At 53.9% G+C, this 13,928-nt stretch overlaps 2 protein-coding genes across 5 annotated transcripts; one reads left to right on the top strand and one right to left on the bottom strand.

Moving 5' to 3' along the window:
* Positions 1–21: 21 nt before the first annotated feature.
* Positions 22–5,420, bottom strand: DMAC2 (distal membrane arm assembly complex 2). 2 transcript variants are annotated; one of them, XM_034639686.1, is made up of 6 exons: positions 5,365–5,415; positions 3,740–3,936; positions 2,343–2,423; positions 1,299–1,435; positions 1,039–1,201; positions 22–591 (listed from the first exon to the last, which is right to left on the bottom strand). In XM_034639686.1, the coding sequence occupies exons 1-6, from the start codon at positions 5,398–5,400 to the stop codon at positions 414–416; spliced, it is 792 nt and encodes a 263-aa protein (XP_034495577.1). In that variant the 5' UTR covers positions 5,401–5,415; the 3' UTR covers positions 22–413. The 2 variants fall into 2 exon arrangements, with proteins under 2 accessions (XP_034495577.1, XP_034495579.1); XM_034639688.1 differs by lacking the exon at positions 2,343–2,423 and having other exon boundaries at positions 5,365–5,420.
* A 1,053-nt stretch (positions 5,421–6,473) lies between these two features.
* ERICH4 (glutamate rich 4) lies at positions 6,474–10,224 on the top strand. 3 transcript variants are annotated; one of them, XM_034639689.1, is made up of 3 exons: positions 6,474–7,846; positions 9,146–9,357; positions 9,883–10,224. In XM_034639689.1, exons 1-2 carry the CDS (start codon positions 7,553–7,555, stop codon positions 9,344–9,346), a joined length of 495 nt encoding a protein of 164 aa, XP_034495580.1. In that variant the 5' UTR covers positions 6,474–7,552; the 3' UTR covers positions 9,347–9,357; positions 9,883–10,224. The 3 variants fall into 3 exon arrangements, 1 of the variants encoding a protein (XP_034495580.1); XR_004619281.1 differs by lacking the exons at positions 6,474–7,846; positions 9,883–10,224 and adding an exon at positions 8,560–9,059 and having other exon boundaries at positions 9,146–9,281; XR_004619282.1 differs by lacking the exons at positions 6,474–7,846; positions 9,146–9,357 and adding an exon at positions 8,596–9,059.
* The last annotated feature ends 3,704 nt before the right edge of the window (positions 10,225–13,928 follow it).

Genomic DNA, 13,928 nt, shown 5'->3' with positions numbered 1-13,928 from the left:
ACGGGCTGGTAGTGCCCCTGCATCAGTCAGGGACTCAGCCGGAACAGCAGCACATTCAAATGAGGATACTTTGAGAAGAGTCTCTGGACAAGTCAAGAGCGGGGTTTCTTGGCATGGTAGTGGCCAGGTGGGGGTAAATCAAGAGAGGAAGTCATGGGGGGGGTGCACCTCCCCTGGGCCCGGCCCGAAGAGGCAGGAGGAGGCTGCTGGAACCCCGGAGAGAAGACTGTGGAAAGAGCTGCCGGACAAGGTGACAGGAGCTGTGACCTTTCAGCCTGGGGTGCAGCCAGCCAGAGCCCCTGAGGTGGTGAACAAGTACGCCAGCCTCATGCTCTCCCCTCTGACCGGCCGGTGGTGCCAGCCCTGCCACGGAGCCCCGCTGATGCCCAGCCTGACAAGGAGGGGGCTGAGGGCTAGGCCGGGATGGGGCTGGCTGTGTCCCGAGACTGCTCCTCCGGCCCCGACTTGAGGCCCTGGGCCCAGTCAGCCCCCAGGACCTCGCAGCTGGGCAGCATCTCCTCCACCAGGATCTGCGTGAGGCCCGGGTTGGACACGGCGGGGAGGTCTGAGATGTCCAGCCTGCGGAGGTTCCTGAGAGGAGGCAGCAAGGGGGAGGCCCGCATGAGGAGGGGAAGGGTGTGGAGGGGTGTGCCTGCCCCGGCTTCAGCCCCTACCTAGCTCTTTAAAATAAAAGTGCTTAGCTGCCTGCCTTTGAGAGAGCTGGCCAAGTACAGACACCCACCGTGGGGATTACAAATGGACACCCTGGCAGCTCCTGTTCGCAACACTGTAAATGTCATCGAGTTTTCATTAAAATAAAAAGGAGAAAAAAAACCAGGCCCCCCCCCCCCCCCCCCCCAGCAGATTCACTGCGACCGCTCACCTGGGCTCTCCCCACACGCGCTCCAGGTCGGTCGTGGAGGCAGGGCTATGGAGACTGCCTGACCACCCACTCCCCGCTTTCCCGTATCTGTGTCGGGTGCCCATCCCCCACCTCCCCTACCCCGGCTTGGGGCCCAGCCTGGGCTGAGGTCTCACTGGAGGTGGTGCAGGCAGGCGAGGCCCCGTTCAGAGATTCGGGGACAACCAGCCAGCGAGAGCTCCTGCAACGAGTTGGCCAGCGGGTGGAGGCGGCTGAGACACCAGTCATCCACGTGGGGACAGCGCTGCAGCCACAGGGACTGGAGCTCCTTCAGGGCCACTGCAAGGAGGGGGGGGAGGTGAGGCCACTGAGGTCCCCTCTGGAGCCTGCCGCCAAAGGGCGGATGCATGGGCCCGCCCGTCTCCACCCCTCTCACAGAGGCTGTCCAGGCCTTGGTAGTTGATGGCACAGCCGCTGGCGTCCACCGCCTCGACAGGCACCGCCTGGAACGTCACGAAGTCAAGAGGGAAGTGGCCACGTGCATTTGACCGGATCCATTCCTTGCCCTGAAACCTGGAAGGGGACAGGGGCTGTGAGCAGGGCACCTCTCCTCCCAGGCCTCCAACCTCCCGAGGATGCTCCCCAGCCCCGTGTGATGACGGGGTCACACCGCACCTGGTGCACCTGACCCTGCTCTAGAGCCTCTCCGTGTTGGGTCTCCCGTCGGATGGAGAGAGCACAATGTCCCCGGACATTCCCATGGAAGAGGCAATGTTTGGCGGCTTTTTTTTTTTTTTAAAGTGGCATCGCGTCTAGTGTGGAGCCCAGCATGTGGCTTGAACTCACTCAAGACCCTGAGATCAAGAGTCGAACCCTCAACCGACTGAGCCATGCAAGCGCCTCTGTTGGTCATTTTTACTGCGGGTCAGAAAAAACTGATAACATCAGAGAAGCGGGTAAGAGTACAAGAAACTTCACAGCCAAGCAAAAGTCGAGACCAACTCAGACGTGTAGTGCTGTTTCTGAGGAAGGGGCTGGAGGAAGGTGCTCAAACCAAGGGAAAATTTTCATTGGAGCCAAGTGAGCGGTAGATGCATGAGCTACATTTCTCAAAAAAGAGGAAAAATAAAGGAGAACAAACAGGAGGAGGGAGGGAAGAAGGAGAAAGGAAGGGGAGAAGGAAGAAGGAAGGAAAAGGAACACCGACATTTACTGAGCTCCGGTGCTGCGCCAGGCCTGTTCCAAGCGCTTCCACTGCAAAGTGTCTCTGATTCTTTCCAGCAAACCTTGTAGATTCCACACAACCACTGGCCCATTTTACAGCGGGCAGAGCGGGAGCTCAGGAACAAGCTCCAGAGCTGGGNGGGGGGGGGGGGGGGGGGGAACAGACAGAGCCCGGGGCTCACGGTAAGTCCCAAGAGCCTGGGGCTCAGCGCCGGGCAGCCTCCCCCACCCCCTGCTGACACTTTTGCCCTCGTACTTGACCGCGCCTCCCTGCTTCAGGATGAAATAGACACCCGCGACGTGGGGCCCGAAGCGCTCCTGGATGTAGGTGAAGGGCCTGTGAAGAGAACGGTGGCTGCGTCAGCCCCCCATGCCGCCACGAGGGTCTGAGTCTGCACCACCCGGGCTGAGCCAGGCTGCAAATAGTTACTGAGTGTCTATTAAGTGCCGGGCACCACGACAGATAGCGTCCCCGCTCTGTGAAGCTAATTTACAGAAGGAAACATAACAAACCCAGAAGTTAAGAGCAGATTGCAGAATCAGATCCACCGGGGAAGTAACAGAGGGACGGACTCAGGAGTGGCTTGGGGCAGGGGTGGGGATGGAGAAGCCTACTTCAGTTTGGGTGTTAAGAGATTGACTTCTTGCAGGAGGTGACGCTTGAGCAGAGATTTGAGTTGTGGGGAAGAAATTCAAAGGTCAAGGCATGAGCCTGCCAGGCCAAGGGAACAGCTAGCAAAACCGCTCAGAGGCTCAACTTCGGAGGGCAGAACAAACAGCAGTAAGAACACCATGGTGGTGCGGGTAAGGGGAGTCCCTGGTAGGGGTCTCAAAGCTCAGATTTTAGACCTTGGAGCCTGGCTTTTATTCTAGCTGCAATGGGAAACCATTTGAGGGTTTTAAGTAAAGTGGTGTTTTCTATTTTAGTATTTTTTTTTTTTTTAGATTTTATTTATTCATTTGATGGAGAGAGCACAAGCAAGGGGAGCAGCAGAGGGAGACGGAGAAGCAGACTTCCTGCTGAGCAGGGAGCCTAATATGGGGCTTGATCCCAGGACCTTGGGATCATGACCTGAGCCGAAGGCAGAGGCTTAACCCACTGAGCCACGCAGGCGACCCTCTCTTTAGTTTCTTAAGAGTCCTTTGGATGACTTTTAGACCGTAACAAACTATAGGGGGCAAAAGGTGACCAGATTACTGCACTCAACCAACCATAAAATGAAGGGGCTCCGACCAGGCTACAAACAGTGAGGAGCTTAACAACTGGGCACATCTGGGATGGTCTGGTATTTTATTGGTGGACTGGATGTGGAAGCCAGAGAAGGAAGAATAATCAGGGAAGACTCCTTAGAATTTGGCCTGAATAACTGGGGACAGTGCTGCTATTTACTGGGATGGGGAAGGCTTGGGGATGAGTAGACTGTCTTAGGGGGAAATCAAGGGTTTGCCATTGGCCATGTTTGGTTTGAGGTGCTAGCACGACCTCCAAGAGATGGTGGGCAGCGGGTCACCTCTATGAGCTGGAGCCCTTGGGAAAGGTGTGGCTGGAAAGGATGCAACTCGGCGGGCCTGGTATAGAAGCTGCAGGAGCAGGGTGTGGGTTCTGCCTGTTAAGGCCCCAGCAGCAGGGTCTCGCCTGCCAAGGCTTCTCACCGATTTTTCTGGTGCACCGTCAACACCTGCTTTCGGAGCAGGTACTCCCTGAGAGCCTGCACGTCATAGAAGCGGTCAGCCAGGAACTGGAGCAGCGACCTCCCCTTCTTCTGACTGCCCTCTGGGCCCACCGCCCTGCTCAGGCCACGGATACCCCTGGTACTCCGGTTCCATACTGGCGTTACCAGGTGCAGACGCTGGGGAGGACCGGAAAGGAAAGGCTGAGCCTGGAGCCTCCTATGAGTGTCAGAGTCGGATCCCCCTGCTCTTGGTCCATGAAACTCTCCCCTGCCACCCTCCTCCGCACTGCTGCTTCCTGGCTCACAAAATTCTCCTTTCAGAACTTCCAAATTCTGCTTTTGAGATCCCCCAAATTTCCCCATGTTTCCCCTTAATCAGCCCCAAATTCTTTGATTTGGCCAAACATTCTTGGTCTTCCCAACCCTCCCGGGATGTTTTCCCAAAGCCCTATTTTTGTTTTAAGACCTCTATTATCTGACTTCTTAATTTCCCACAAAATACTCCTTAACTTTTTCCAGTCTTCCCTGGATTCTTCCTGAATAACTAATTTCTTTCCCCCAAATATCTGAATTTCTCTCCAAACCACGATTAATTTACCTCGTAAAGCTCCCAAACTCTTCCTTCAATCTCTTCTCAGTCTTCTCTTAGCCTCAGTTTCTTTTTCTGCTTCAACCAAATTTTCTCGGTAATTTGCCCAAATCCTTATTTTCCCTCAAAATTCCTATGTTCCCAACCTCTCACCTTACTTTTCCCTAAATCTATTACTTGATTTTAGGTCTTTCTAAATTCTCCCCTTAATTTCCCCTAGGTCTTTCCCTTGGAACTCCCATACTCATCTTTTGGTTCCTGTCCCCCACCTCCATCGTCCCTTTGATTTTCCATAAAAGTGCGTAACTATCCCATGAGCTTCCCTCACCTGTACCCTTTGTTCTCCTAGCCTTGGACCTCAAAGCCCGGCATCTCCACCAAACCCTCTTCCCCGGCCGGTCCCACTCGCGCCCGCCCGACTCCCAGCGCCCACAATGGGGTCCCTCCCTCTGATTGGCTGGGTGCGCCAACTTCGGAACGTGCTCCCTGCTTCCCGGTTGGTTTCTCTCCGCCAAGTCCCCGCCCCGCTTTCTCTCCAAAGCGCTCCGGCTGCCCTGCGACTCGCACCGATCACTCTGGGCTCCCGAAGGTCGCACGTCAGCGCTCCCAGCATGAGCCTTAGCTGGAGAGGCCTCCTGCTTTCGCTTGCCCCTTGCTCCCTGGGAGTTGACAGAACCCCTGAAGGCGGAGGCAGCAGAGCGGACTTCAATTTAAGGGCTCTAGGAGCTCCGTTCACTTACCGCTCCGGACGCCGCCATCTTGCTAGCATTACGTAACCGGAAGGGCCTGTTTTTTCTTAGTCCACCCACTCTGTTCGGTTTGAGACTTCTTTCCCTGTGGCCACGCCCCCTCCATTTTCCGACTCTCCTCTTAAAGGCACCCGCACTTTTTACTATGGTTTAGAGGTTGCTCCGAACGCTATTTCCACGGCCCTTACAGTGAGACTCTGCAGCCTTTCCCTGGGAAAGAGCGCTTAGCCCTTCCTGTTAGAGTACCCTCCCTCCGACTGTACTCACAGTCCCTCCGAGCTTGCCTCTTCCTCCAGCTTTCATTCGCTACCTCCTTAACGAGTAGGAAACTGGGTCATTCTTTATGCCTGGGTCAGGGAAGGAAAAGGTCTAGTGGGTGGTGAGGTTAGACTTCAGGGTAAGAGAGGTGAGATCTCAAAGTATTGTGATCGCGATTTCAGTTTGGAGTTCAGCGCTCTCTCTCAGCGTGAAGATTTAATGTAAAGTCTTGTTGATAGAATCATTCATTCATTCGCAGAGATTTACTGAACACCTGCCACGTGGCCCAAACCATTTTGGATGCTGAGGTTACCGTGGTGAACAAGACAGACCAAGCCCTTGTCTCAGGGAGTCAACATTCCAGGCTGGGAGAGGATGGACAAGAAACAAATGAATTAAGCAAGATAATTCCAGATAATGTTTGATAAGAGAAAAATAAGAACGGCGCAGTATAATGGGCAGTGACTAGGATGTAAGGGCATCAGCAAAGGCCTTTCCGAAGAGGTGATCTTTAAGTGGAAGTGAGGGATGAGAAGGAAACAGCCATTCAAAGATCTGGGGAAAAAGTATTCCAGTTGAGGTGACAGCCAGTGCAAAGGCCTGGGGGCTGGGGACCAGCTGGCAGAGAGAAATAGGAGACTAAGTCAGAGGTGGGCAGGACGCTGACTGCCGAATTCCATTCTCAGGGGAATATCGTGATCTGATTTATGCCTTTTATTTTTTAAAAAAGATTTTATTTATTTATGTTAGAGACACAGAGAGAGTGAGTGGGGGGAGGAGCAGAGGGAGAAGGACAAGCAGACTCCCTGCTGAGTACAGAGCCTGGCGCAGGGCGGAACTCACGACCTGGAGACCATGACCTGAGCTGAAATCAAGAGTCAGACGATTAACCACGAGCCACCCAGGTGCCCCTGATTTATGTTTTTTAAAGATCGTTTTGGTACACGTGGGTGACTCAGTCCATTAAGTATCTGCCTTTGGCTCAGGTTATGATCCCAGTGTCCTGGGATGGATCCCAGCGTCGGGTTCTCTGCTCGGTTGGGAACCTGTTCCTCCCTCTCCCTCTGCCCTTCCCCCTGCTTGTGCTCTCCCGCTCTCTCTTTCTGTCAAATAAATAAATAAATAAATAAATAAATAAATAAATAAAATCTTTAAAAAAAAAAAAAAAAAGAAAGATCATTTCCGCCAGGTGGAGAACAGACCTTAGGCAGAAAGGGTAGCAGTGGGGGCCGGCAAAGAGACTACTGCAGAAGTCCAGGCAAGAGATGAGTGGAGACAGGAGCAGGGATGGGGCAGTAGGAACTGGTGAGAAGTGCTCAGATTATGAGTCTATTTTGAAGGTTGTGCCAATAGCTCCAGAAACTAAAAGGATGGGGATGCCACTTAGGGAGACAGGAGACTGGGAAAGTGACAGGTTTGAAAGGCAGATGTGGTGGGCTGATTAGTGCCCCCCCCCCCAAAAAAAATTCATGCCCTGATCCTTGGAACTTGTGAATCTGTTCCTTTATATGGTAAAAGGAAGATGTGATCAAGTTAAGAATCTGGAGATGGGGAGAATATCCCGGGTGATCAGGATGGGCCCAATGCAATGACAAGGGTCCCATTAGATCGAGGCAGGGTCAGTCAGTGGGAGATGTGATGATAGGTGCAAGAGTGATACAGGAAAGGGGCGAAGGGCCAAGGACTGCGGCGGTGGCAGCTTCTGGAAGCAGAGGGAGGCCCATGTCCAGTCTTTTCCATGGCAGGGCCTGCGCTGACAGTGATGGTATCTGTGGGCATGTCAGGGGTTAGCAGGACTGGCTGTTCAGCTGTGTGCCAGTAGCCTGGGCACTGAGGTTACCACAGCTGAGGGATCGTGGTTCCTCAGGCACGCTACTCGGGAAGCCGTGGGGTGACCCAAGAGCAGAAGACACGGTCAAGCTGGGGAAGCCAGAGAGTGGAGAGGAAGGAAGTCTGGAGGCTGAGGAGGAGAGGCTGGGGGGCTGGGGCAGGACCCAGGGCGGGACAGGTGAGGCCCAGCATCCAGACACCCAGCCCGCATGAGGGGTTAGGCCTGGGAAGGGGTCAAGAGGGGTGGGGGTTTTGCCCCTGGCAGAGGGGCCGTGGCTGGACTCTTGTGGGCAGAGTTGAAGTTAGACTTCAGAAGGAAGAAATTTCTCAGGAGGCTGGCAGTTCTCACCAGAGAGCGGACTTTGAAATGCTGACCCAGGCACCCCCACATGCCCTTTGCTCCCCGCTTCCCTCGCCGGCTCCTCAGGGGACTGGGCCATTCTGGACCTTGCCACTTTCTGCTCCTGGCCGCCACTGCTCAGAGACTATGGAGCTCTGGAGGCAACTGAGGCAGGCGGGACTGGTGCCCCCGGGGCTGGGCCCCCCTCCGCGGGCCCTGAGGGAGGTCCCCCCAGTGGGGAGAGCTGGCCAGACCCTCTTGTCCCCAGGGGCAGACACTGCAGGTGCCAGGGAGAGTCTGGTGCGGATCTGGGAGGAGCTGGTGAGTGAGGGGTTTGGAGGCACAAGAGATGGGGCGCAGGTTGGGGTGGGAAGAGAGAACGGGTGTGTGAATGGGAACAAACGGGATTGCAAAGGGCCAGAGATTGAAGGACAGAAATTCAGAGACAAGAAAAGAGAAAGAAGCAGAGAGACAGAAACAGAGATCCAAAGAGTGAGAGACCAGAGTAGAGAGAGACAGGGACAGAGAGACGCACAGAGGGAGAGACAGAGACAGAAGGCAGAGATTGAGAGCAACAACAGAGACAGAGACTCAGATTAAATCTGAGACAGAGAGATGAGACAATCCAAGGCAGGGGCAGAGAAATAGAGACAGAAAGGGATATGGAAAGACATAGAGGCAGAGGCAGAGACAAACAAGGGGGACGCAGAGAGCAGAGAGACACAATAAGGGAGGCGCAGAGACACAGAGACAGTGAGGGACGAAGAAACGGAGAAACAAAGCCAGGGAGAGACAGAGGCAGAGATTGAGAGCGCCTGGGAGAAGCTGGCTGGCAGTCAAGGTCCGGGGCACAGTGCACAGTGAGGACCCCGCCATGTGCTGCGGGCCTGGAATGTTAAAGAGAAGCTTACTTGGGCGCCTGAGTGGCTCAGTCGTTAAGCATCTGCCTTCCGCTCAGGTCATGATCTCGGGGTCCTGGGATCAAGGCCCTCGTAGGGCTCCCTGCTCAGCGGGGAGACTGCTTCTCCCTCTCCAGTTCCCCCTGCGGGTGTTCCCTCTCTCGCTGTCTCTCTCTGTCAATAAATAAATAAAATCTTAAAAAAAGAGAAGCTTACTTATGGCACCCATTAAAGATGGTGAAGTGGTAGTTGCGGGGACCACCGCAGCGGGGGGCAGGGGGGCATGGAGACAAGGGCTCAGCTCTGAGCACAGCAGGGGCAAGTGGGGATTTCTAGCAAAGGAGAGGGTGGAGGTCAGCAGATGGGAAATCACCAAGGGAAAGCATCAGGGGGAAGGGCGTCTGGCTGAACTGAGTTCAGGATTCTTGGGGAGGAGCCCGGCAGAGGAGGCGTGACCTGGGCAGGGATGGGGGTGGAGGAACCAGCTCCGATACCAGGCGTGGTCAGACGAGGAGGACGGCAGATTCTTGGTAAACCGGGATTGTACAAGGAAGCGCAGAGATGGGCCAGGGAGAAGGTTGAAGAGCTTAGCTGTAGTTTGGTCAAGCAAAGAATCTCGGCCAGGACTGGAGCAGGTGAGGTGGGGAGCACGGTGAACCCCCCCCCCCGCCCCCCTGCCCTCCGGGGTCAGATGCCCATGACTCCACCTTCCCACTGGCAGGGGCACCTCCGCCAAGTGGACGTCCAGCTGCTGGGCCAGCTGTGCAGTCTGGGGCTGGAGATGGAAGCGCTGCGGGAGGAAATGGTCACCTTCCTGGAGGAGGAGGAGGAGCCTGAGGGGAAGCGGGAGGAGGGACACCTGGCGGTCTCCTGCTCAGCCCCACACCACCCCCTGGCTGACTTCTTCGAGATGACGATCTGAGGCCCCGCCAGGTGCTTCTGATTGACGCATGAATGAGATGCAAATTTATGCAAAGGAGGGGGCGTCTGCAGTCAGATCCCCCGAGCAAACGCGTTCTCTGAAGATGTCAGTCTGCATCTAGACTGAGGGGCTGGCCTGCGAGCTCTGGGGGTCTGCAGCCCCTGTGGGAGGTGTGCAGCTGTAGTTGCCCGTGAACTGCAGGTGTGTCGCAGGGGACACGTGGGGCTTTGCACACGGGATGGGAGATGCTCGCAGATGATCAAGGCGCCCTGTACGGTGCCCCCCGCCTCGCCGAAAGTGGCCATTGAAACGTGGCTGGTCTGAATTGTGGCCTGCTGGACACATTTCAAAGGCTTGGCGTGAGAAAAATGATATAAAACGGTTCAATAATCTAAAAAAATTGTTGGAATGTTAATATTTTCTGCCTAATGGGATAAATAAAAATATTACTACAATGCATTTCACCCGGGTATTTGAAACTTTTTTAACGTGGCAAAATAGATATAATAAAACTTGCCATTTTCGCCATTTTTCAGCGTACAGCTCAGTGGTATGAAATCCACGCTCACTGCTGTACAACCACCGGCAACATCCATCTTCGGAACTGCTCATCTTGCAACCCTGCAACTGGACCCGCCAAACAACTCCCCAGCCCCTCTGCCCAGCCCCTGGCAACCACAGTCCTACCTACTGTCTGTCCACATTTGACGGCTCGAGGAACCTCACATCGGTGGGTGGGATCACACAGCCTTTGCTTTCCGGAGTCTGACTTATTCGCGTGATGTCGTCAAGCTTCCCCCGTGTTGCAGCGAGAGTCAGCATCTCCTTCCTTTTGTGGCTGAATGATATTCCTCTGTAGAAATACAGCACATTTCGTTTATCCGTTTTTCTGTCAATGGGCCTCTTGGGTTGGGGCGTCTGGGTGGCTCAGTCGTTAAGCATCTGCCTTCAGCTCAGGGCGTGATCCCAGGGTCCTGGGATCGAGCCCCGCATCGGGCTCCTCTGCTGGAAGCCTGCTTCTCCCTCTCCCACTCCCTCTGCTTGTGTTCCCTCTCTCACTGGCTGTCTCTCTGTCAAATAAATAAATAAAATCTTTTTAAAAAGGGGGGGGGCTCTTGGGTTGTTTCCACCTTTTGGTGACTGCAAATAACTTTGCTGTGCACAAGGATGTGGAAATATCTGTTCAAGTCCCTGCTTTTGATTCTTTCCCTGCCCGGAAGTAGAATTGCTGGGTCATAGGGTAATTCCATGTTTGAAGTTTTTTTTTTAAAAGATTTATTTATTTTTATTTAAGAGAGAGGGAGAGAGAGAGAGAGCAGGGAGATCAGAGGGAGAGGGACAAGCATACTCTGTGCTGAGCAGGGAGCCTCATGTGGGGCTCGATCAGGACCCTGAGACCATGACCTGAGCCGAAATCAAGAGTCGGACGTTCAACCAACTGAGCCACCCAGACGCCCCCTTTTCCGTTTTTAAACACGACCGCTAGAAAATTTAAAATTACATACGGATCTCCCATTGTACTATTCTCGAGGTCTCCGTTCGCAGAAAAAAGGCCCAAGTCAGCGGGTGGAGGGCTCCAGCCTGGGGAGACACATCTCTTCAGGGGAGACATCTGGGCATTCGTTGAATCACCACTCCCAGTGAAGACAAACACATGCTCACATTTTTGCAATTTTTCATCAAAACACTTTCTAGTTAAAAAAATAAAAAGGATGTGGAGGCGATCTGGCTGTGACATCTGTCACCCCATTGATCACCAGGGTTGATTCGGCGGAGCTGGCTGGCTAGGCGGTTGTCCCCTCCCTCCCTCACCGCTCTGCGTGCATCCTTCCCGAAGCTTCATGCTCAGTCCAAGAGGACAACCTTCCCCGACAGCAGAGGACCATTCTTCAGTTGAGGGTATACGAGTTAGCTGTGTTCCTCTGCTAGAGCCTCCAAACAAGCTCTCAAGGCCCATTAAAAAAGCCAACCAAACAAAAAACCCCACAAAAAGCCCCACTTTCTAGTTGGGAGTGAGGATGTTCCAGGGAAAGGAGATGTTGGCCGAAGAGGTGCTGAATCCCTATCGGTGGGGATTTTCTCCTTAAAAACAACCTGCTGATTTTGTCCAGTGGAGTCCTCCAAGGCTAGGGGAGGGGTGCAGGGGAATTAAGGGCTTCAGGCTCCTTCCCAAAACGTTCCTCCTTTGCCAACCTTACCCAGGTCTGCGGCTCCTGAGAGATGCGCTGTGGGGGTGGGGGAAGGTGTCGGGAGTTAGACCCCAGCACCCAGGGTGGGAGAAAGACACCCCGAGAGCGTGCAGATGAAGAGCCCTCTCCCTCGTGAGGCATTCTAGAAAGAAGCTGGGGGCACTCCGGGGTCTCTCGGCAGCTGTGTCCAGGCTGTGGAAGCCATGAGGGCTGAGGAGGGGGCTCCATTGCTACGGGGTCTGGGTTGGTCTTGGGAGGGAAGAGATGGGAGGCGGGACACTGGGGGGGCTGGGGGGCACTAGGGAGGGAACGCTCACTGCAAGAGCAGCATGGTGGGTTCAGTTAATAGAATATAATTGGAAATGTTGGTGAGACAAGGCTCTGATTCCAATGTCCTAGTTGAGATTGATGCCCCCCGGATCAGATAGGACCCCACCCTTGAAGGAGCTACGGTCAGCTTGGTGGGTATCTGGGGGACCTGGAGAAGACAGAGCTATAGAGATGCAGAAGAAATCTGAGGGGGAGGCTTTTTAAAGGGAAGAGGCTGTTAGATGTCCAATCTGAGATTCCCTACGAAAACCTGCATCAGAGCGAACCATGTGGCGGATATGCAACCCTTCCACACCTGTGTAAACAATTAGGACAAATCCAGGGAGACCGGTCATGCTTTAGGATCAAGAATAATCTTCCTCGGGGGGCTCCTGGGGGGCTCAGTCATTTAAGCATCTGACTCTTGATTTCAGCTCAGGTTGTGATCTCAGGGTTGTGAGATCGAGCTCCGCTTAGCGTGGAGCCTGCTTGAAGTTTTGTCTCTCCTTCTCCCTCTGCCCCCCCCAACACCTCTCTGATGTTTGATCAAAGGGAAGGGACTGTAGAGAGAAATGTGTCTCCATGGAAAACGCCAGCAAGCACAGTTTTCTGAGGGATGACATTCAGGCCATTCACTGTCTCTTACCTGTTTTCACCTCTTCATAATCGCAGGAGCTGATGGGGATGCAAACCGGGTCCTGAGAGATGTAGCTGCATTTCCCTCCTGCTGTGCAGAAAGCGGGTTCATTCTGACCTAGAGGCCTTAATGTTCCCTTGAGATCGATTCACTGACCTGTAGACAGGTCCTTCCTGACACTAAGCCCGCAATGTCATTTTCTCAGAGCACTTCCTTTAGAAATGGAAATTACAATTTTTTAAAAAGATTTTATTTATTTATTTGAGAGAGAGAGCTTGCATGCATACAAGCAGAGTGGGGGGAGCGAGGCAGAGGGAGAGGGAGAAGCAGACTCCCCGCTGAGCAGAGAGCCCACGGCGGGGCTTGATCCCAGAACCCTGGGATCATGACCTGAGCCGAAGGCAGATGCTTAACTGACTGAGCCACCCTGGTGCCCTGGGGATTACAATTTCTGATTGCAGATTCCTTCTCTGTCTCTTTTGAGATGTATCTATGTCTCCTTAAAAGCCTCTTGCCCGGGGTGTCTGCGATCAGATCCCGCATCAGCTCCCTGCTCAGTGGGGAGTTGGCTTCTCCTTCTCCCCCTCCCCCTGCTCGTGCTCTCTCTCTTTCTTCCTCAAATAAATAAAATCTTAAAAGAAAAGTCTCTTCCAGTCTTAGGACCCAGGGAATGGCCCCTGGGTCCATCCCTCTGCAATGTAATCCCCCCTCACACAGTGCCCCTACCTCCAGGGCCCTGAGGGACAGCAAAGCCTAACTTCCGTGGATCACCTTTCAAACCAAGACGTAAAACTACCTTCTGTCAGGGTTTTATGAGAACTTTTACTGTTCTTTCCAGTAAGGCTGATTAGCCAACAGAGATGGCCTGTAATTCCTTCTCCCCAGTTTAAAATCTCTCCAGCTGGGTTTTAGGAGGGCTGAGTCAGTCGACCTCCCCTGTTGCATTGGCCTTGAGTCAAAGTCTTCCTCACCTCTTTGCTCTGTTGGCACAAGTTTTACTGAGATGACCTGCCTGTCAGTAGCTGAGCTGTCATCTTGCACACAGGGTCAATCTTTGCCATCTTTCGAAATCTTCCGATCTCTTCCCTTATCGGGCTCCATCCTCCAAACCGACAATTTGCTCCCTCCCTCCTGAGCTGGCGTATCAGCAGGAGGTGGCCTGACTGCCCAGACCCTTCGGACCCTTGGTGGGGGGCTCAGGTTGCCTTGTAGCTGGCCTTTGTCCCCAGGATGTGAGAAGCAGCATGAGCTAAAGCAGAGGATGTCCTAGAGACCTGGAGGGAAGCCAGTTGCAGCAGCCCCAGCCCGGGTCTGCTGGGCTGACCCAGCTCCCCCCCAACTCGAACAGTGTTCGAATGCACAGATGTTTTCACTTCACCCTCAACGAGTGAAATCACACCGATTTTAGAAGACATTCTGGCCTAAAACACAACTCTAGTAGACAGTC

Source organism: Ailuropoda melanoleuca, chromosome 12 (genome assembly GCF_002007445.2).
Source record: "Ailuropoda melanoleuca isolate Jingjing chromosome 12, ASM200744v2, whole genome shotgun sequence".
NCBI classification, from domain to species: domain Eukaryota; kingdom Metazoa; phylum Chordata; class Mammalia; order Carnivora; family Ursidae; genus Ailuropoda; species Ailuropoda melanoleuca.
This window is presented reverse-complemented; position numbering and strand designations above follow the sequence as displayed.